The sequence below is a fragment of the Excalfactoria chinensis genome, chromosome Z (genome assembly GCF_039878825.1).
Source record: "Excalfactoria chinensis isolate bCotChi1 chromosome Z, bCotChi1.hap2, whole genome shotgun sequence".
Classification (NCBI taxonomy): domain Eukaryota; kingdom Metazoa; phylum Chordata; class Aves; order Galliformes; family Phasianidae; genus Excalfactoria; species Excalfactoria chinensis.
Window position 1 is genome coordinate 59589459 of NC_092857.1, and position 23973 is coordinate 59613431.

At 39.9% G+C, this 23973-nt stretch overlaps 1 protein-coding gene across 2 annotated transcripts in view; it reads left to right on the forward strand.

Annotated features, from left to right (window-relative positions):
- The first annotated feature begins 2275 nt into the window (after window positions 1-2275).
- The window catches only part of FBN2 (fibrillin 2), a 155305-nt gene continuing 133607 nt past the window's right edge, over window positions 2276-23973 (forward strand). For both annotated transcript variants that reach the window (XM_072359077.1, XM_072359076.1), the window contains exons 1-5: window positions 2276-2508; window positions 3143-3225; window positions 6225-6323; window positions 6887-6982; window positions 8951-9046. In XM_072359077.1, the coding sequence (XP_072215178.1) occupies window positions 2276-2508; window positions 3143-3225; window positions 6225-6323; window positions 6887-6982; window positions 8951-9046 (607 nt within the window). The remainder of the gene's footprint in view (window positions 2509-3142; window positions 3226-6224; window positions 6324-6886; window positions 6983-8950; window positions 9047-23973) is intronic.

Consider the following 23973-nt stretch of genomic DNA (forward strand, 5'->3'; position numbering starts at 1 on the left):
CTTTCTAATATCCAACCTAAACTTGCCCTGGCGCAACTTGAGGCCATTTCCCCTCGTCCTGTCACAAGTCAGTAGTGAGAATAGACCTGCCCCACTCTCACTGTAAGAACCTTTCAGGTACTGGAAGACAGCAATAAGGTCTCCCCTCAGCTTCCTCTTCCTCAGACTAAACAGCCCCAGCTTCCTTAGTCTCTCCTCATAGGGCTGATTCTCCAAGCCCTTAACAAGCCTCGTTGCCCTTCTCTGGACCTGCTCCAGTACCTCCATGTCCTTCTTGTGCTGAGGTGCCCAAAACTGGACACAGTACTCGAGGTGAGGCCTCACCAATGCTGAGTACAGGGGCAGCAATGCTGAGTACAGGGGCAATGAATATATATATGTGTGTTTCTTTTCTTTTGCCATTCTTTTCAATATCTAACTCTGCTGATCTACTGGGAATTATTTATTTATCTGTGCTTTCTAATATCCAAGGCCCTAAATTTATCTCAGATCAGTCCTCTCATATTTATTCTTTGAAGCCTATCTGCCTATTCACAATTTTTATTTAGGTAATTATTCACCCTCTGGAATCCTCTCTCAATGCCTTTGTTTGGAGCACCTCATTCATGACAGGTTTTGCATCTTCAAACCTGAGGAAATTCACAACCTATCCTATATTCCCGAGGTACCTGATCTCTTCTTTCCAGCTGTTTTCATTAACTTGTTCCTTTTGTTAATTTCTCAAGGTGTTACTTTTAAAGGTTCAGATTGCCATCAGCAAGCTTACTTTTGATACTCTTCCAAACTTGAAAAAAACACACAACAATGGACTCCTGATCACTTGGAATGTAGATCTGATTGGAGCCATGCTTAGAGCCATGGCTATCAAAGCAGGATGGTGACTTGAATGAGGGGATGGCTTTGTGACCTCTAAGCTGGAGGCTTTTATTTCAGAGATAACAAAGCAGGGGTTCCTGCCTCCCATTCCAGAATTAGAAGTGGCAGATAACACGCACTCAGACCTGAAGGCAGCTGCTGTTTTGTTTGTTTTGCTTTGGAAGAAAAAGAAAAAAAAAAAAAGAAAAAGAAAAAGAAAAAAAAAAAAAGAAAGAAAAAAAAAAATAGGTTTTGTAGTTGCTGCTGCTGTAGCCAGGGCAAGGTGAGGTGCTCATCCCTATAGCTGTAATTCAGAGTGATAATAAGAGAATCGGAGCACATCCCGAGGCTATCAGAAGGGCCCAGAGGGACCAGCTGGGGACTTCCAGCAGGGAGGCGATAGTATTGATTCTGTTTGGCTGTGCTGGTGCCTGACTATCCCACACATCTATCTGCACGACCCACAAAAGTAATGAGAAGAGTAGCAACACGTTTGCCCGCATCGGTTTGAATACGCCTGTATCGGTAGAAACGGTGAAAGGAGAACAAGGAGAACTTGGAAGGGTGTGAACTTTATGAAACATCCGATGGAAACCTCATGTTTTCCAGGGTGCTCTGAAGAGCCTGGCTACCTGCTGACACCGCTATTGCAGGAGGCACTCAGCCCCTAAGCCTCGGGCTTAGGCCCCACGGGACCCCACGCGCCCCCCTCCTTCGTAGCGCGACCTCCCGACCGCACAGCACGGAGCTATCCCTGGGGCCGGCCCTACCTGCTCCCCGCCCCTGCCACCCCCGCCTCCGGCCCCCGCTCCACGTGTGTGCCCGCTCCCCTCAGCTCTACCCGTCTCGGTCCGGCCCCCGCCCGGGGCCGTGCTCGCCCCTTCCCCCGCGGTCGCCTCAGCACCGGCCGCGAGGCACCGTCCCGCCCCCGCCTCCCCGCTTCCCCCGCACCGTAGCCAGCAGTAAAACCGCCCCTTGTGCTTGGCAGCGAGCTGTGCGCTCCTCGCAGCCCATTCTGCACACTTCTTTCTTTGGACTCGGTTAATTATTGTCTTATTGCTGTTTTTACTGGGGGCATCTAGATTTAGCTTGGTTCCGTTCCGTTGGATTTTTTTTTTTTTTTTTTTTTTCTTGTCTTTTCGGAGGGAGGGGAGTGGAAGTTCAAGCCCATCTCAAGGGTTTTTTTGTTTTGTTTTGTTTTAATTGTTTTTACTTCCCCCCCTCTTTGGAGAGAGAGGAGGGGGGATGCAACGTGGACCCTGCTGCTGCCACCACCGCGTCCCGCTGCAGCACGCGGAGGAGGAGGAAGAGGAGAGGAGCCGCAGCGGCTGAAGCCTCCCCGCGAGGAACTGCGGAGCGCTGGTCCCTCTCCCATCCTCGCCGCTCCTCCATCGCTTCCCTCCGGGGCCGCCGCCGCAGCATGGGCAGACGGCGGTGGCTGTGCCTGCAGCCCTGCTTCCTGTGGCTCAGCTGCCTGGCGCTCTACGCGCACGGAGCCGCCGGGCAACAAAAGCCTCCGCCGCGGGTCCGCCCTGCGGGAGGAGCGGGCGGCATCTACCCCGCCGCTGCCGTCGCGCACCGGGAGGAAGGGGCCGGCAGCGCCGCCGCCGCGGGTCGGGTCCGCCGGCGGGGACAGCAGGAGGCGCTCCGCGGGTACGGGCGCGCTCCGCGGGGTGGGATGGGGCCCCGCCGCTGCTGCACGGTCCGCGCCTCGCTGCCTCCCGTGGTTCGGTCGCCTGTGGCTCTGGGGGTAGCTTGGCGTTGGCGTTGCTTTGTGCTGTGCTTCGTCGGCTTATGAACTGAGAAACTCAACAAAGAGCGGCTTTTCCGAGTGTTTCGGGGGACTTCTTGCTAACTTAGTTTATTAGTCTTCACGATCCATCCTGTCCCGGGTGCTGCAGGCTATTTGTACAGCCAGCCGTGTGTGCTCAACCCTGCATCCGTCCCCTCAGCAGTCCCTGTAGGGATGGGTGCATGTGGCCTGCCGCCTGCTCTGCCTCTCCTCCCGCGCGAACCGGTGCTGCTAATGTGAAATAAAAGGTCTTGGAACACCTCGCCATAGGGGAAAGATTATTGCTTTTGGGAGGACTTAATCTGGGTCGTAGCTATACGATTTTTTTATTTATTTTTTTTGTATTTCATGTTGCTGGCAGACCCAAGTTTCTTCCTGTGTGCTCATAAAACTGGGGGTTCTGCTTGCATCAATCTATACTTAAATGTATATATATACTGTTATGTATGCATTTTTGTACATGCACACATTTATTTGTATTTGTCTGTGTGACAGGCCAAATGTGTGTGGCTCTAGATTCCATTCCTACTGCTGCCCTGGATGGAAAACGCTCCCTGGAGGAAATCAGTGCATTGTTCGTAAGTGTCTTGACTTCAAGTTTCTACTGCCCTAGGGGCAATAATAAGTGTTCTTCTGTGAGTTACTGCTCCTTTCAGTGTGAGAGAAGAGAATTCCTGCTGTAATTCGTTTGGCTGGATCTGTTGTTGGCCTTGTGTTGAGGTTTTATTCCTTTAAAAAAAAAAAAAGGATATACAGGTCCACATTTCCTGTACTTGAAAGTCTGGCAAATTGCTGTATTTTCTTTGGTGCATTTGTAAAAGGCATGTTTCCACGTACATTTATTTTTTTTTTTCCTTAAAGTACAAGACAGTGAAGGAAAAATGAAAAAAAAAAAAACAACAACAAAAAACACCAAAAAGCCTTCCATAAATCAAATTATACTGTAATACTGGAAAGAAAGAAGCCCAAAAGGTCTTGATAGAGATTAAATGAGACCTGAAGTTTTCTGAAACTCCTGTGGTAGGCTTTGAACTGCAGCTCCTGGGAAAACTTTTTTTTACATCTGTGGTGCTTATTCTCTTTTTCAGTTGTATTTTTATAGCTATAAGGCATGTAGACTGTGATTATTGCCTGGCTATAATAGGTATGGTGTTGATAGATGTGCTGTTGACATGGCTTGGCAAAAAAAAAAGAAAAGAAAAAAAGAAGGGAAAAGTGCAGGATGCACCATGTAGGAGACATTGTCTGTCTGGAAAGGAAATTCAGAATTCAGTAAAAGTTTCTGTTAGATAAAAGCTGATATTGGACACATCCTTTTTAATGGGAGGCTGTGCCCATCCATTCCAGCCTGTTGTCATCATTTTTCCTATTAAACATGCTCAACTTGAGAATTCAGGTTCAAGTACACACTGCCCCTGCTACATGTAATGGAGGTCTTCGTTATACTCTGTCAAATGGGCTACAGAGATCCAGGACAAAGCTGGGAGGAATGGGGGGTGAACCAGCTCCTTGGTGTGGCACTGAAAGGTGACTTTGGCTGCTGCCTGCTGACCAAGGCTTGTTCATAGCTGTTCATTTCATGTGAGTGAATTGACATTGCTAATGTTGCACCTGACTGCACCATGGATTGCTGATGTTCATCTCAGGCTAACCATAGTGTTTTTAGGTGCCAGTACAGCTGTGGAATAAAAGGAGCTTCTCATAACGTTCGGTCCTCATTTATCATCTCTTACCAAGTCTCAATATTGACTTACTTAAACATGAAACTGAGTTTTAGAGGTGGATTCTGGCTGCCCAGTATGCCATTGCCCTGTAATAGATTTTTCTGTCCTCTAGGTATCCAGCTCTGCAACAGTCATAGAGATTCAGTGATTTAGGTGCTTTCAGAAATCTGGATACATCACTCTTTGCTTAGGACTCTCAGTGACTTGCAGACCTTAGTCTCTTCACATTCAGAATAACTTCTGACCTGCCATTAATCTGTATGCACAAAGAACATCTTTTAGCTCCTGTTTAACACTCCATAGTGTTTTAAAAGTCAATGATTTTGCCAGGCCAGCTGTCAGACTGGTGGAGTTCCAATTTGTATTTTGGGTCAAAGTTGAAGAGCACAGAACTCTATGCTTATAGGAAATGTTTGTGGAGGTGATGGTCCCTCTTGCTGGAACTGCTGAGCTAGGCAAAGCCCCTGAGTGTGATACAGGGCAGCAAATGTCTTGCTGGAGATGAGTTGATTATAACTAGCTGCTGGCTCTAGCTGGTGATTTTCAAGAATGCGGATGAGGAACCAGGCTTATAAAATTTCCAGTTGCAAATTCTGTGTGGAACATATTTGAACTCTGAAATGGGGCAAGAAAAGTTTGCTTCCTTATGAGACATAGCACATTCATGTAAGTTTTCCTACGTCAGAAGTGGAACGCAAGCGTTCTGGGAAAGGCCTTATTTCTTTTATAACGTACATGGACTTTTTTAGGTATTCAGTATATCCTTGGCAGATTATCTGCATGAGGAATTTGTTCCATTTGTAGTTCCTCAGTTCAGATGTTCTTGTTATTCAGAGATAGCTACAAAGGCACCTTGATGCTTGCTTGTCTTTATTTTATTTTGTTTTATTTTATTTTCTTTACAATGTGTCTCCTATGAGGTGTTTACTTCTGAGATCCTCCTGTGCTGGACTGGACCTTAAAGTCTCAGGCTCTCCCGTGGTGCATTTGCTAATCCAGCAGATTATTTAGTTGAATTCATTTGGATCCCATTCAAAGTTTGGATTTAGAGTTTAACTTTTCTGGCTCTGTGGTTTCCTCGTGCAGTACAGCTCCATCGGCTGATGGGGGAGGAGAGAAGGGATGACTTGGGGCATGGTGAGGACAGCACAATGGTGTGCACTGTGTGCACACATAATGTATTGTGATCAGGCTTCCTGGAGAGCCATGTAAAGTCAGTTTCACAATGAAAACATGGGGATATATGAGTACAGAAACAGCATTTAGGGAAACCCCATGCAATATGGGAAGCTCAAACATTGGCTTCCCACAAAACAGGTTTCTGTGTGTGTGGGTAATCTTAGGAAAGAAAGATCCTAAAATGCTTCTAAAATAGGGATTGTAAGAGAGAAGCCATACCATAAATTAGAGTTCATTGGTCATATTGTTGGTATTCATTCAAAACTTGGATTCTTCCTGAAGTTTTCTACAAGCCTTGTGGTCTAAAATATATAATTCCAATAATTTTAGATCGTTTATATAGTAGGTTGGCATTTTTGATGAGGGAAAGAGTTGACTATTTGTATTAAGTCACCAGACCAGTGTTTGAATATGCCAGGTTCCATTCTGTTTGTCTCCAAGATTGTCAAAAATACCAGTTTTTCCAAAATTCATTTTGCTTTATTTAACTTGCATTTATTTTTTACATGAGTAAGAGTTGCCCTAATGACAACTCTAATGTCCTAATGGCTCTGGTTTTGCTTTTCGTTGTTTGTTTTTTAAAGAGAAGTTGTTAGCACATTTTTACCTTTTTCCTGTAATTTGAGACCAAGGTTACTGTCAGTCATTGACTTCTAAAATGTGTTCTTCCCTAGCAATCTGTAGAAATAGCTGTGGTGATGGATTTTGCTCACGCCCTAACATGTGCACTTGCGCAAGTGGACAAATATCACCTACTTGTGGACCGAAATCTAGTAAGGACTTCCTGTATTTATTTTTCTTAGAGATTTCATTTTAAATGATTCTTGTTACATGTCAGCTTTAATATAACTACTGTGTGAAGCCTTTAAAAATAATTTTTCATTGCTGAATATGTACATGTAACGTAGACTTCAGTATCTGTAGGCTTTTTGATACAGATTGTATGTGCATTATAACTTTGAGTGACTGAACTGGGGGAAAAAAAAGGTGTTTAAACAGACAAACCTGTTTAAATGCAAATGTGTGTGGTATTAACATTTTCCTTGAGTCCATTTTCCTAAAAAATGGAAATTATGCAGCCTTCAAGTTAATTGGAAGTACTAAGTTGCTAAATATGGTCATGAAGAAGCTCTCTTCATTGTATCTTCATCTTCATTGATGCTCTTAAAATAAAATCTTTCCCAATGGCTGAAAGTAACAGCTTTTGTTACAGGATTCCTGATCATGCCTTTAAATATGAAGTTGACTTCTGTTTTCAGATGTCTCTGTTTTTGTCCATGCTTGCTTCCTGCTCTGGTGTTTGGCACTAATGCTTGTGTTTGTACTGGTCCTGCAGCACAGCAGTGCAGCATCAGGTGCATGAACGGTGGTACCTGCGCTGATGACCGGTGCCAGTGCCAGAAGGGCTACGTTGGGGTCTACTGTGGACAGCGTAAGTAGCCATCTTGGTGTGTCTGTGGTTCAGCCCTGCAGGCCAGACATCCTCCTTACAGGCAGGATATGTTGATAGAGAACAGCCTCTTAGCAGACACAGAGCAGAATGTCAGTGAACAGTGATGCTGTTGTGGGGCACAGCATGTAGCTGGAAGTCAGTTTGTGTGTGAAGTGCATTTGTAGTCTCTGAAACTCAAACTAGGGATTGAATTCACCAAATAGCTTTGACTGGAAAAGTCCTTTGGGAGTGGTGACAGTACGCACACTGCACTTGCCTGTTTTTTGTTTTTGTTTTCAAACCCATATGGTCAATAATTTTTCATTCTCTTTGAGGAAGTTTCTCAGAAGAGGTGCTTAACTGGTGTGTTACATTAAGAATTTCTGTTTTCTCTTTGACTAAGGAAAAAGACTAAATAAAGTTCAAGCTCTTGGGTGTATTTTTAGTTGGCAGACAAGGTAGAAAGTCAATTATTTGCGCAGTTCTACCTATCACAGGACAGTACTGACAGGCTACACAGATTTAGCAAACAATAAGAATTACCGAGACTGCAGACATTTTAAGGATTCAAAGAAGTAAGATATTCTGAGGCTAGATGATATTATTTGAGAAGTTAGCTGCTGGAGGTCTGAAGGAAATAGAAACAAGTGAAGGACATTGTGCCAAGGATAGTCAGACTGGGTAACGTGGAAGAACATCCTTTTGTCTTGCTGTTTAGACTCAGTGCTTTAAAGCAGACTTTTTTTCTTTCTTTTGTTATTGTTGTTTCTTTAATTCTGCTTGGGTAAGCTCTCAAAAACTCAAGGTAATAGTTGTAATAATGCAATATAACCCTTGTTCACTCACACATTTACTTCTAAGTGTTGGTGGCCCCATCCTGCACATCTTAAAGTCTTGAGCCAAATGTGAATGCTTTCAGACAGGGCATGTTTATAGTACATAAATGAAAAGATGTCTCTAAAGCAGTTCATAAAGCCTGAACATATTGTTGAGGCTGGTCACAGTGAGTATCTTGCTATGTTCCCCACACAGAGCATTTTTCTGATTTGAAAGGTTTACTCTGTCTACATTCCTGAGATCCTTTAGCACTGGATGCTCAAGTATGTTATAAACCCTGGCCTAGAAGCTTCTAGACTGGAACCTCTGCTGCTGTTTGCATGACTTAAGGAAGTGGGACTGTCCTTCAGGTGAAATTTGTTGACTTGGATGGTGTGCTAACTTTGAACAAAGCTGTATGACCTGGAAGCAGTGACCTGGATAATAGGCAGAATTCATCAAAAAACTGTAACAGTGTTATTTGAACTAGTTGATGAACTGCTTCTCTTTCAAACTAGGAAGACTTCATTGCTTTGGAGGGAGGCTTTGTTCTCTCCATATTGTGCCTTTTTACCAAAAAGTAAAAAAAAAAAAAAAAAAAAAAGTTTCATTTCATTTAGGGATCCTTTTGGAAACACAGTTTCTGAGGGTGCTTAAAGATAAATTAAACTGGTAATTCCTTTCCCTTGCTGTAAGCTTCCCTTCTTCTGCCAGCATTATGAATCCTGAGTGCTGTGTTATCTGTCTCCCTAAGTCCCCAGGCCTTGCTTCCTGAGAGGTTTGTTGCTGCTGGAAGTGAATAGCACAACTTAATGTGTGCACAGATTAGTTGAGTCTGTACCTGCTAACTGTGGTGATGGATATAAGTTCTTATGATTAGTGACTATTTCTGCACAACTGTTTAAATAATATACTGAAGTTAAATGTCTGCCAAAAAGCTGTGCTGTATAAGATTAATTAAGCAGCTGCTTGCAATTAAGGTAGAGCAGGTGTAAGTACTAATGGAATCTGACCTGAACAATCACTGCTGTTAGTGTTTGATCTTTGGGTTCAGAGAGATTTAGAGTAGTTGAGGGGAAGAAATAATTTTTGAATAGAATGGATGCGAATCTAAAATGTTAACTTTTTTTTCTTTCTTTTTGTTAATTAAAGCTGTCTGTGAAAAAGGCTGCCAGAATGGAGGACGGTGTATTGGACCTAATCGCTGTGCATGTGTCTACGGGTTTACTGGCCCTCAGTGTGAAAGAGGTAAAAGAAATAAATAAGGCAGTTATGAGCAGTTGTATGCAACAATGTGCCTGTGCAAGCTAGCTGAGCCAGTAAGTTTGCAACAACTCATTTGTTATTTGTACTTTCAGAAAGCTTGTCTTTACAGTTGGGTAGCCACAGTTCAAGATGGCAAATACAAAGCCTGTGCAGCTGGGAGGAATTTGAGTTGATTCTGTTTTGTGTGATGGTTGAAAGATGAGCTATCTTTTTCTCTCAGCTACATGATAAAATATGAGAGCAAATTGCAGCTCAATTTGCTGTGTATTAGAATTACACATGTGTAACTAGGTGAGGATTATTTTCTGAATAAGAACTGTTATAGAGGGATCTTGAAGATTTACTTGTTCTGGTTAATTCTGTTGTACAGGAAAAAGTAAGGCAAGGAAGAAAATCTTCTCATTTGTGAAAGCAACTGAAAAGTAGCTTAAGTTAAAGTGTTTTTGCTAATTGGGTGATCAATGCAGGATTTTATTTTATTTTAAAATTTTATAGAGAAATTATTTAGCTTTCTTTTGTAATGGTCACAGAGATGCTGACAAAAGTCAGTTGTAATGATATTGAATAAAATGTTTTTAGTGTTGCACTATGTAATTAATACACAAATAATTAAGGCACTAAGTCTGTATATAACCATTTATTCTAAATCTACTTGCACTCTCAGAAATCGAAACTCTTTGCTTTTTAGTAAATGGGAACATTGTTTTTATTTTGAAACAAAGGTGGCTAGAGAAATGGTAGTGTAGAACTGCTGCTCAACGTTAGTTGTAAATGTAGAACGGATTTTGTGTGTATCAAACTAACAAGTGTAACCCAATTGACTGTCCTGCTGGGATGGATTTTTAATATATAAATGGTGCTGCTTTTCAAAATTATGATAAGAATCATCACCATGCTTTACAATGAAATTGTCAACAATAATCAAAGCTGATGCTGGAGAACTTAGCAGAAGTACAATTATTTATCTTCCTTTAAGTTGGTTTGTTTGCAAATACATTTTCATCAGAAAGGACACTTAAAAACTGAGCAATAGTGCTGTGAAATCCCAAGTGCTCTAAATATTATTGTTTCATTCCTTCACATGTTGAACAGGTTGTTAATATTAAAAAGCAGGATGCGGTCATTTACATCAGTAGAAAATAGTCTAAGGTTACTCTTGTAACATCACATTCTTACTTCACGTCAGCAGTGAGTGAGTCAGTGGGTGAGACACTTGCTCAGGGCAAAGTCAGGCTTCTTAGAATCATAGAAAAGTGTGAATGTGAAGAGACTTTCACCAGGACATCTAGTCCAACCCTTCCATTAACAATCTGATCAGTTTGCTCAGGTCCATGCCCTGTCTGTAGTGCAGTATTGTGAAGACCTCCAGAGTTGGAAACTTCGCTTTGCCTGTACAACCTGTTCCACTATTTGACCATGCCTGTGGTAGAAACCTCTACATTAATATCTACTCAGAGTTTTTCATGTTCCAGTTTGTGAGTTTGTGTTTCTTCCCTCTTGTCTGAGTTCTTTGAAACTCCAAAAAGAATCTGGCTCTGGTTTCTCTGCATCCTGTTGTAGATAGCAATACACCCTCTTGTATAACTTCCTCTTGTTCAGGCTGCACAAACTTAGGACTATCAGCCTCCTCACATGCAGATGCTCCAGCTCCCTGATCAGTGCAATGCCCCTTCCCTGCACTTCTGTATGTCCATATCTTTTCTTCTATTGGAGAGTGAAAAACTGCTCATTATTGTGGTGCAGCCTAATAAGTGCCAGGTAAGGGCAGAGAGTCTCTTTGCTAGAATAGATGCTTTTCTCATACTGATGAAGCACATAGAAGCAGCCTTCTTTGCTGCAGGGATGGACAGCCAATGCATATTAAGGTTTCTGTCTACTTGGACCCCCCCATCATCTTTTTTCTGAGCCTTCTGGCTAGCAGTTGGCCTGCGCCAACTATTGGATTTGTCCATCCTGGTTGTGGGACTTCATCTGCTTTTTTTGAACATTTTGAAATAACTCCTAGCCCTTTTGTTTGTTTGTTTTTAAAGCTGTGTGGTCACTCTGGGTAGTCACCACTCTGGGTAGACACTCTGTCCTCCAGCATATCAGGTGGTGCCCTGGTTTGGAGTCATATCCGAGCTTGCTGAAAGTGTGTTCTTGTGCCGTAATCCAGGTTGTTAATAAGCACATTAAGCTGTTACTTTTCCCAGTAGTGCTCCCTGAGATCTACGCTAGTTTTCTGACCTCCATCTGCACGTTGCAAAAATCTTCAAGCCAGCAGACCAGTTTTATGCTCACCTTATTTATTGTTCATGTATTCAGCCTATTTCTCACAAATGGCTGTCTCATGATGGAAGGCTTCTGCTAGGTCAGGCAGACTTTAGCAGATTGTCTTCGTATTAGTTACCTCACATTTGAAAGCAGTGATGGCAATTACCCTTGACTCATGCTGTCTGCTCATAAATATCTTACCTTTCTGTGTTCAGAAATGGCTTCTGCCATAAAGTTCTGTGTTGCATATTCATCTGTGAGGTACTCAAGGCTGCATTCAATTGTGGAAACAGCATACACTGTTTCTGACATTTGTTAACTGGGAAAATGAAAATAGTGTCTGTCTGGAGGACAAACATCTGAATCAAACTGAAAAAAAGCAGGAAATTGTATTTGCTATTCCAAGTTTGTTTTATATACCCACTAGATGTCACAAGCAACAGAGAAATGTAAAGCACAAATGCGTTTCTTTGTCTTGAACTGCTTAACGTTTCCATTCTTAAAACCAGATTCACACTTAACTGCTGTTGGTTTAGTTTTTGCTGTTGTGTTACATGTGGCCTATTCCTTATAGTTAGTTCTTATGAATGAAGCTCAAGTACCCAATTCTTCCATATTTATGTTAGTTTGGGAAGTCAGAAATACTCTCTTGGTGTTTGTAACTATTTTCAGCAGTCTGTCTTTGTAGAATGAACAGTTTCATCTAGCAAAAAGAAACGCTACCTATCTATCAATTTAGGATGGATTTTCAAATCAGCTTGATGTGGTTGGACAGTATGAATTTGCTTTATAGTTTGAGCTGTAGTTCATATGGACAATATATTTAGATACCTTCAGTGGATAGATAATAGTTATATCTGGACAATAGTGTGATAGAATCATAATTCTGAAAATTATTTTTTATTATTTTTAGTGTAGACTGTATTCAAAAATATTTTACTTAATTCCGTAAAACCTGGTAGGTTTTCTTTTTGTGGGAAGCAGTCATCCATGATTAAGATTTGCTGTTAGCTTAGGATCTGACTAGTTTCAGCACTGTGGAATCTTATTAATAGACAGGATAGATTCCAACTGTATGAATGGCTTAGTCTTTTTTAGGGATGGTTGTGTGCGAAATAAGTTGACTTCTGTAAAAGACTGTAGTGCTAACAGATGTTGTAACTTCATTTTTTGCTGTGACAAAAGCTTTATGGTCTGTTTTCTTACAATTCATCGTGAAAATAAAAAACTGTAGAATTCAAGAGACAAAGGAATCTTGTATTTTGGCATCTCTGTTAGCTGTCTTTCAAAGCGTATGCTCAATCTACTATTGAAACATGACGTGAAGAATGTTATTGTTTTAGGACATTTAAGCTATAGTTTTTGAATTCATATATAGATATTGTTTGTTGTTCTTTTTTTAGTTGGAAAGTATATTGTATTTAGAAGTCTGAAGCTTTTTGCCTGAAATTAGAGGTAGTAGGCAAAATTTATTTCTGCTGCTGTCACTAGAATGTAGCACATGTAAATTATATATTTAACATATATATAAGTATATATAATGTAATATGCTTTTGTAAAGTGGAAAGGATTAAATTAATTTTCTCCTTGTCTTTTCTCTTGATGTTGCATAGCCTTTCTCAGTTTAGTTGTAGTATCAGGATCATAAATAGTATCAAATGAATAAAGAAGGTTATACACAGTCTGGCTTTATTGTTCTTACACGGAATCTGTTACATGGTACTAGTACATGCTTGCTCTACAGGAAAAAATACTGTGGTAGGGGTTGATGATCTATGGCGCAATGTGTGGTAGCAAACTTTTCATGTATGTTTAAAACATATTAGGCATTTATAAAATACCAAGAAAACTAGTTGTAGGCAAGGCATCACATATACTACTGTGCTTGTCAGGTTAAGTAGAGTATGATGTGCCTATATAGAGGGATTAATTTCTCTAACATAAACAAACAGTTTCTCTGCTACCTAGGGATGTAATTGTAGAAATGGCTCAATGCACAATATTTAACCCATCAAACACATGCAGAGAACTTATAAGGTGGCACAGTATTTTTCTTATTGCTGCCTTGCATGCACTGCTCTATAGTCAGTTCTTGTATTGCCTTTATTATGAGGGTGACCACTAACTTGAATGTATGTAAATACATTGACTGTTGATCATTTATTAGACATAAATATATTGTCTTTCCTTTTTTATCTCTTCCGCTGCACTGCAAATTTTAAACTTATATGGTGTAGAGCACCTCTGAAGACACTGGATTTTAGAGTTTATTGACGAAGCACGCTTTGCTGACTTTCGGAAAATCTTGTCATATTTCCAAGTATAAATGGCAAGACAAAATTTTCCCAAGAAGCTACTAACTGCAGTTGTTCTTTTGTTCAGTAAAACAAAGATGGTGTCTGTAATATGTATAGGTAGTGCCTATTAACAATCTGTTATGTAATACTTCTAATTTACGTGACCTGAATTACATGAAAAAAAAAAGTAAAGCATACCTTAAATATTTTTTCTCTCCAACAGTAATTTATAGTTCACATTTTTAACCTAATAAGAAGTTAGTAATTTGCAATGAAATGTGGAAGTCAATGATTTCTTTATCTGTTTGTAGAAGTTCCATGGTGTTTTACAGTTAAAAAAAAAAATAAAGCCTCTATACTTTAAATTGAGTTTAGCAACAGGTCATAACTGCTTAACTAAAATCATGTCATTTGTGATTAGCAAGGGAAGTTCACATAATTTTATCAGAGTTATAAGGGATTTCGTTGTGGTTTTTTTTTTTTTTTTTTTTTTTTTTTTTACATTACTATGTTTTGAATGCCTACTTCTTATTGTTCTGTAAATTAAGTCCTTTTCAAATAGATATTTTCTTCTTAATATAGAACATATGTAGCTCTCCTTGAGATTGGCCTCCCAGACCAAGTTATATGATAAAACGTGACTGCTTGTTCCACTATCTGGGCTCCTAGCAGACTAATTTCCGGGCTGGAGACAGGAGGCTGAGCACTAACTAATGACTGGCATGATTACAGTATTTAACTTGAGACTTGCTGGGTTAACAAGAAAGCAGAACCTGTCTGGGAGCTTGTACTTTAGTCTTTCTGATATATACAATGACCTTTTATTTTCTATCACAGTCTGTTCTTTTGGTCAGCTTGTCTTTGATTTGCAAACACACATGATCCAAGCATTTGATTTTGTCTTTATTTTTTCTTTTTAACAAAAAATATTAAAAACGATGTTGAAATTTAGCTGTCCTACCCAGTGAAAGAAAACTGGAAAAAACATATATATATATCCAAAAGAAACCAAATGAAGCAGAATAAATGGCTACATTCTCAATTTTTTCTAGCATGACCAGTTCTTTCAATTTCTCAGGGCTGTCTATATGGTAAAATAATATTTTTGTTCCTGAGCACAGCCTGTACTTTTTTTTTTATTAATTTAATGATATGTGGTGATTTGTAGAGATGTTGTTCCACCCTTCTACATACAACATTGGTTTCCTTCTTTCTCATGGATCAATAGAGGAGAAGAAGTGGGAGAGGCATCTTGTCATTGTTGAAAATCTGCTTTCATTCCACATAGAAGAGCAGGGCTTGTGGACTGTGCAGAAGTGGTGGGATGGGTGCCTTACATTGGGAAGCAAGGGGCTTAGAGTGAGTAGGAATAGCCTGGGAAAAACAATGGAGAGAGGATCAAGGCTTGGTCAGATGAGTAAAGAGGAAAAGCATAAACATAGCAGTTGAATACAGCGTAAGAACTTCAGAAAGCTTCTGGGTTCTCAGTAGAACTGTTGCTTATGAATCTTACCCCAGTGAGCTTGTTGCACCTGTAGTTCCTAGAAGTATGTGAAGTAATCTCCCTGTGTAGGCAGGAGCTCTGACCAGTGACAGGAGAGTCCAAGTATAGATGGAGTAATGGAAGAAAGCAAAGTGAGATGACAACAGAGTGAGGGGGCAGCTTTGGGAATGGGGTACTGCGAGGGATATCAAAACAGGCTTGAAGCAGAGGATATCTGCTAGACACGAGCCAGCAATGTGTGCTTACAGCCCAGAGGGCCAACTATGTTCTGGGCTGCATTAAAAGAGGAGTGGCCAACAGGGAGAAAGGAGGTGATTGTCCCCCTCTACTCAGCTCTTGTGAGGCCCCATCTGGAGTACTGTGTTGTCCTGGGGCCTCCAGCACAGGAAAGACAGAGAGCTCTTGGAACAGGTCAAGAGGAGGGCCACTAAGATGATCAGAGGCCTGGAGCACTTCTCCTATGAGGGAAGGCTGAGGGAACCGGGCTTGTCTATATTGGAGAAGAGAGCTCCAGGGAGACCTCATTGTGGCCTTCCAGTATTTGAAGGGAATTTATAAACAGGAGGGGAAATGCCTATTTATGAGGGTGGATAGCAATAGAACAGGGCTGAATGGTTTTAAACTAAGAAATGGGAGGTCTAAGTTAGAGGAAGGAAGTTTTTTACTCAGAAGGTGGTGACACAGAGGAACAGGCTGCCCAAGGAGGCTGTGGATGACCCATCCCTGGAGGCATTCAAGGTCAGGCTGAATGTGGCTCTGGGCAGCCTGGTCTGGTGGTTGGGGTCTCCAAACATTGCACAGGGTTGAAATGAGATGATCATTGTGGTCCTTTTCAACCCAGGCCATTCTATGATTGTATTATGTCACTGAAGTCTGTTTCATGGGATAAAGGAGCATATATCTCACACTTTATTTGAAAGCTATTGCTTTCACGTCACCTCCTCAACTGCAAGATAGTTTATGTTGATCTTCTGTTTAAGGACAAAGATGAGAATGGGTTAAAAGAAAATATTTCTTCAAGCCAGTAAGTTGAAGAAGTTCATCAACTGTGCAGAGAAATAGCTAGGAGGAAGGAAGGGGAATAACAGTGCAATCATGAACAATATATACTAACTGAAGCAGAAGAGGAGAGAATTCAGATTTAAAGCAAGCAAGGAGGCAATAAAATATTTAAGAAACTTCACTTTCCTGTGACAGGCATGTAAAATCTTGTAGGCAGTTCCTCAGTGTCTGTTTTTTGGTTGTCAGATCATGAGAAGCAGAGGTATTTCAAGTTCTGTGAGTTACAGTGAGAACTTCTGTGGACGTTTTGAGAGCTTATGTATGTGACTGTGTGCTTTGAAGCAGTACCCAGTGACTGTTAACTTTTTTGGAAGCTCGATTGCAAAGATTTTCTTGTGGTCATTGAGGTTTTCTCTTTTAGTAGGAGCTGTGGGGAAGTAATATCTCATTTTTGCAGTTTTTGTTTGTTTGATTTTGCTATATAGTGGCTAGAAAGAGGCTAAACTGAAATAAATGTTCATTACATAGGGTAGAATGTGTGCATGTAAACGAGTCCCTGCTCTGAAGAGCTAATCAGACAAAGCATGTATTATTGCCCTCCCCCCGCCCCAACCCCCTTCTGAGACGGTCTGGGGGCACTGTGAGATTGCAATTCATTGAAGGCTGAGCAGGGTAGTTTCAGCAGGCTTAGCAGTCAACCAAATATCCTGAGTTGTTTTGACTAGGGAGGTCATACATCTCATTTTGTTGGTTTTAGTGTGAGACTGTTGAATTTTGCATGATCAGGGAATGGATGTAACTGAAAATGCTGGCCATTTTTATTTTTGGAAAAGGCAGGAAGAGAGAAATGCAATAAGACTGTCAAAAATCAACCGTTATTCTTCTTCTTGCCATAGGGTCATATAACCTGTTCTATTTCTCCTTTTTATAATGCATAGAAAGTCGAATTCTTACCTGCTGAGCACTAATTTTGTTCACTTTCAGTCTGCTTATAACCTTTGGGAACATGAGGTGCTGAGACATTTTCTGCTTGTTTGTAAAGGAACCACTCTGGGTTTGTTGACTGATAACTCATCCAGTTCCCAGGGGTGTTCATCTACAGTGAAGTGAAAACGTGGGTTCAAAGATAACAAAATATGAATATTTCCTCCTCCCCCTTTTTTCTTTCTTCTTCTTCTTCTTCTTCTTCTTCTTCTTCTTTTTTTTTTTAAGAAGTCTTAATAAAGAAGCATTTTTGTTAGCTTTTCCCACAAATAGAGAAAAAACAACAACTGTGTTAGCAAAATGCTGCAGTTTAGTTTCTCTTATTTCCCTTCAAGACAGATAGTAAGAGATAACAATTACAGATGTTAGCAGCAATAAGAGGTAAAATTTTTATCTGATATAAATTTGGCAACTCCATATATGAATTTTGAAATTGTCTGCTTGTGAAAAACAAAAAGGTAAGTACCTTAAGTTAGAGAAATGCATCAGATTGTTTGTTAGAGATTCTGCTAGTTATTTTCATTATTTGTTTGAGACTAGAGATCTCAAACTCAATAAATCTGGCTATGATGTACTTCCAAGTTTTGGCTTGCACAGTTAAGTGCAGTTCCTATTCTGGGAACTCCAATTGAAGATATTTGCATGCGTGAATGGTTTGATCATAGTATCATAGAGTTATGGTCATCTCTAAGGTCAAGTCTGCCCATTAACGTAGCACTGTAAAGACTACCACCAGACCATGTCCTGCCAAACCAAGCACCACATCTATGCCTCCAGGGATGACAACTGAAATACTTCACTGAGCAGCCAGTCTCAGTGCTTCACAACCCTTTCAATGGAGATGTTTCTCCTAATATCCAACCTAAGCCTCCTCTGGTGCAACTTGTGGCCATTTTCTCTTGTCCTGATTGCTCTTTGATTGGGACAAGAGACCAACCCCCATCTTGTTAAAGTCTCCTTTGAGGTAACTGTAGAAAGCAGTGAGGGCTCCCCTGAACCTGTTTTCTTGTTTTGTTTTTGTTTGTTTTGTTTTTGTTTGCTTGTTTGTTTCTTAAAGCTTAAAGTTCTGCAGAGCTTTCTACCCCCCAAGCAGAACAACACTACTGTCTAACTTCTTCTTGTCTGCAAACTTACTGAGGATCTGCTTGTGGACTGCAGTAGTTCTGAAGGGTAAATTCAATGTTGCTTTTATACTGTTTTAAGTATCAGTAGCTGCTAGAATTGCAGCATTCTGACACCAGATTACTTGGTTTTACCTTTCAGTGTGATCTCCAGGGAGTGGGGGGCATGGGGAGGGGAAGCTTTCAGCTTCTCCTTCTCCCACTTTCATAAACTGACAACTTCTCAGAACTGAAAACCCAGCAACTTGTCTATAGAGAATGTGTGGGTTTGCATTAAAATTTCTCCCTTCTCACTGTGCAAACATTTAACATTTTGCAGTTTTAAAACAGACATGGATAACACTGAACGTGCTGTTGGCAGTGGTGATTAAGAAAGTAATGTAATCCCTTTTTAATCTGAGTAGTTCAGCATGTTTTGGTTAGTATTCCTTCCATCTTTTCCTCTATCTGTATTATCACATTCAGTCCATTTTATATCTAGAAAAAATGGTTGTACCAAACAAAGTCCCTTTATACTGAAAAACTAGTGAAGGCTAGCATCTATTTGTGAGTGCAGTGTATACACAGTGAGTAGTATGTTGTCTGTGAACACAAAAGACAAAGCTGGTTATGCTGTTTTGAATAGAAAAAGACCATGATGGCAGGCCCAGCAAGTATGAACCTGTGGCTCACAGATGCAGTGGAAGCATAATCATCTTGGAACAAGCTAAAATTTTCATCAGAGATCAGAGCTTCATTTGCTAATAAACTAACCAATTATAATCTCTGGTCTAGAGAGTTTTTGTGGCCTTTTGCTGCAAATTACTAGTGTTGAATGGTTATAAGTTTCTCTAAAGCTGAAACTGAGAAGAAAGGAGCAAACAATAACAAGAACCCCAGTAACCAGAAATATGAATAATGTGGTGTCCTACCTATCAGTAGGTACATCCAAATAAATAAATAAATAAATAAAATAAAAAAATGAGGCCATCTCAGATCTTTCAGTAAAGCAGACTTCTTACTTTCATCAGTAGTTGGTTTTGAAGCACTTGGTACCTTGAATAGTTTCCAGCTTGTTCAGGCATGACAACTAATTATTGAAGTGACCCAGAGTTGTACTTTGTGTTAGACAAAAGCAGAAATTATGTCTTTAAAGCAAGTCTGCTAAAGGAAGATGAGAATGAAAGTTTGAATGACCTTTGGGAAGGTCTTGAGAATTTTCACCAGAATAAAATAAAGATGACTTGCAACTCAGATGGTGGAAAATTTCTTCACTTTGAGTTGGGGTTTGAATGGGTAAAATACATTTACATGATAAAATACATTTGCCATGTAGCAACACTATGTCAAACTCAAATCTCAAACTCTTCATCCATGTTTTTAATTTTTCTTGTTTGTTTTCTTTTCTGCATCAAGTAGGTCTTGGACAGGAATATATTTAGAATGCAGACATTTTTCACTGAAAAGAAAGCCAAGGATCTGGTGTAGTAAAAGGTCAACAGTGCCTTAAAACAAGTAGGGAGTGTGTTGTGGAGGAGGAGAAAGAAGTTTGCAGGCAAATTCTAGCTTGTTTTGTCTCTTTTTTTTTTCACGCTGATTTTTTTTTTTTTCTCCTTGTCAAATACATTAGATTGACTTTATTCCTTTCCTTTTCCTTTTCCTTTTCCTTTTCCTTTTCCTTTTCCTTTTCCTTTTCCTTTTCCTTTTCCTTTTCCTTTTCCTTTTCCTTTTCCTTTTCCTTTTCCTTTTCCTTTTCCTTTTCCTTTTCCTTTTCCTTTTCCTTTTCCTTTCCTAATTAATGAGAGGGTGAACAAAACTGTGATGACTTCATTAAGTTTCAGAAGGAAAAAAAAAATATATCTTCAGGGAAAAAATACTACTTTTTATTAACTAAATTATAAGTATCTCCTGAAGACTATGGGCATCTTTCCACATTATCTCCAGTAAAATCCAGGGAAGTTAAGGGACTGCAGTTTGTGATTTTGAGGCTTAGTTTAGATTGAGATGAGAAAAATGCACTTAAGATGTGGATGGGAAAAGACAGCTCATAAGCGGAGTGTGGGAAAGGCAGTCTGACATGTAAAAGAGCTGCTACTATGAGGAACACAAAGGCCTCCAGTAGGTGAGGTTTGAGTTCTTCAGCACCATGTTAGGAAAGCTTTCCAACAAAAAAAAAAAGTTAATTTGCTTAACATTAAATGCTGTACTGAAGAGAAAGCAAATAAAATGAAAACCTGGAACACAGTAGAATTGTGACTTGCCAACAGAGTCTGCCTTTTGTAAAGAAAGTGCAAAGGCTCCCCGAATACTCAAGTGAGTAGGAAAACTTCTGTGGAATTTAGGAAGTGCTGATGTTTACGGTTGCTTATGTGAGCTTTGTAGGCAGATTTTAAATTGGGGGGAAAAGGGTGGAAATAACTTTACTCGAATAATCCAGTTTGAGAAGTATTGGAAAAATGAAGGAAAAGTTAAATGCTGATTTTATTTTATTTTATTTTATTTTATTTTATTTTATTTTATTTTATTTTATTTTATTTTATTTTATTTTATTTTATTTTATTTTATTTTATTTTATTTTATTTTATTTTATTTTATTTTATTTTATTTTATTTTTTATTTTCCCCAGATTAGACAAATAGGTTTCCTGACAAATTTACAAATTCTGTGTTAGGAGGAGGCGTGAGAAAAAGCTTAAGATCATTCCTGGAACCTTGAAAGCTCATTTCTGTAATGACTACAAGTTGAAATTTTGTTTGGTTTCTGTGCTGCTTAGAGCTGGGTTTGTTTTTTCAGAGTTGGGAACTGGGGGAATGCGTAGAAAACTCTGCCCATGAAGAGATTTTGCTGAAATATGATTTGAAAGGCTTTTTATATTGCAGAGAGGTTTTTGTTAGCCAGGAATATAAGGTGCATGGAGAGAAGCATAGGAGATCTGCCACCCAAATCAGACCCAAGGGGCAGTCTCCCTGATGTTCCCCTCTCCCGGTCATAGCCAAATGAGTGGGAAAACCATTCAGTGGCATTTCCCTACAGTATTCTTCCAGTTCTGTAGTTCAGAATTTTTCCTGAGCAAGTGGCCTCTTTATCACTCACCTCATCTTCCATTCCATGTTTTTTTGAAGGGTTCTTAGGATTCCTGGTGGATGGTATCTGCTCCCATCTGATGGTTGTGTTGACTCATGAAATAACTCTGCTAAGTATATAGGCTTTGATTTCTTTTTTTACAAAAGCTGCATTGATTCTTCCACAGTGCTGCATTTATCAGTATTCCATCATCAGTTAAAGCCTAGATGTTGATAAAAGGAAGCATAGAGCATGCTTTTTAACTACGAATGTTTTTTTTTTTAAATTCAGATTTGTGTGGGACTGGTTTAGGAATGGAAGCTACAAGAATTCTGCAATCTTTTGCTTTCTTTTAGAGAAGATACATGAATTTCTGTAAACTGGGTAATGCAGTTGTACTCTGGCTCTCTGTGACCTCTGTCTCCCTTTAACTGTCTGACAGTTTGCTTCATAGGACTGTTCTGATCCTCTGGTTTGTAAACTGTGGTCATGGATTCTCTGCACAGAAATAAGTAATCTTCGGAGCGTTCTACCTCCTCCAGCTCTTTCTTTCATATTACACATTTCCTATCACTAATATTAAGTTTTGAATAGAAGTTTTTAAATTGAAAGCTTTAACTGTCCTTAAGGTACAGCACGGAAAGCGTTTTATAGTGATTTTGAGTCTTTGTGTGAAGACGCTCACGTCTTGGTGGGGCAAATTGGAAAGTACTTTTGCCTCACATCCTTAGTATTGACCTGCTAGCCAAAAGCACCTCCAGAAAGCATTAGGTGTGAATCTGGGAGCTGAGCAGAGGCAGCCTCTTGAAAGAGGGCTGTGGCTAACATTTTCAGAGTACAAATGACGAAGGCAAAGTGACTCCTCTGCCACACAGGCCCACCTGTGGCAGCTGCAGTCTCCTCCAGTCTCCCCCTGATTTCCCAATGGAATGTTGGAGAGAACAGGAAGGGCTAAAGCTGAAAACATGGGATCTGAGGTACAGGAAATTCTATATATGAAGAAAAGTGGTTAGCTCAGGAAAAGCCAAAAAGGAATTCATTCACTGTTTCCCATTGGCAGGCATATGCTCAGCCATTCCTGGAAATCAGGTACATCACACATACTGGTGATGTGGGAATTCATCACTCCAAATGTTCTCCTCTTCTCCTTCTTTACCCAGCTTTATTACTGAACACATCAAGCAGTACTGAACATCCCTGTGGTTAATGGGGTCAGCTGTCCTTGGAGCATCCTTTCCCAGCTTCTTGTGCATTCCCTACCTCCTCCTTGGGGACTGTAGAGAGAGGGAAAAGCACTGCTCAGCTACAGCCAAAACAGTGCAGTGTTACCAATACAGTCTGAGACACAAATCCAAAATGCAGCACTATCCCAGCTGCTGTGAAGAAAATGAACTTTGTACAGCAACCAAAAAGCTCTTCAGACAATGCTGATTTACAGTGAACTTTATAGGAAAAGAATAGAAGGAACAGGAACTTCCAAGAATTCATCTTTAGTTGAAATTTGCATTAATTTTTGAAATGCATGTTCCATTGCGAATTAATTATTGCTGCAACAAGTTGAAAATAAACTGTAATTCCATCACTACTCGCTAGGTCTCACTGGAATTTTACATGACAATTCTTTACCATTCCAATCATGTTAAGTATCGTTATTGTAACTTGTTTCCCTTGTTTTCAGGGTTTCAGATTGTGTCATAAGTATTCATCAAATGGTCTTGAGTTTACGATTTGATGCAAATTTATGTTTCCTGGAAGGATTTCATTACTAAATCATGTAGTCATAGAGATCATTGTCATCTGAAAACCGGTTGAGGAGGAGTTAGTTCTGTCATATTCATTGTTTGGGAAATAGAAAGAATTTGACCAAAACAAACAAACAAACAAAAAACCATGCCAAAATCCAAACAAACAAACAGAACTTGTACAAAACATGTTACTGGCAAATGGTTTTTGAAATGATGAAAATAAATGTTTAATCAGAAAGTGCATTGCTGTGATTCCTTTGGGAGAATGGTCATTTATCTTCTTAGGAAGCTGTGTGCTCTGGCTGATTTGCCCTTTCCAAGAAGAGGGCTACTGTGGGTATAGTGATCTGGATTTTCTGAATGCGGTTATGGAGAGTGTCATTTGCTCCAGTTTTGTCACAGATTAATTGCTATGCTACTCTAGTTTTTAGCAGCTGAGACTACAGAGTAGCTCAGGTGGGCCGCACCATCACAGATGGCTTATTCAAGGGCTTGAAATTTTGGAAACAGTAGAAAGCTGAAGATGACTTATCTATCTTTTTATACAATGGAAAGCAAAGCGCTTGCAGACATTGAAGGTAGTTTAATTTGTTAATATTAACTAATTTAATGATTACTTCTTATATAATTATAATTTAAATTTGGATTGATTTGTTATTGGACCATTGTTAAATATGTTTGTAATGAAATTATGACTTTCTATAGTGAAATGGTGGAAGAAAACTATCACATTTTCATGTAAGTGTCTCCTCAGAAACACTGGTTTATAGTAGTCTATTCCTGAGCTTAGGTGACTCTTCATAGGGATTTTTAGTTATTTAGTTGCTACCTTAAACTAGCCATTTAATAGCCAGTGATGTGGAAAATATTCAAAAGATGAGAAGCCTCAAGGAGCAGCATTGGAAATAAAGTAGGAGTTGAAATATTTGCTACATAACAATGAGCTTTTGATAACGGTGGA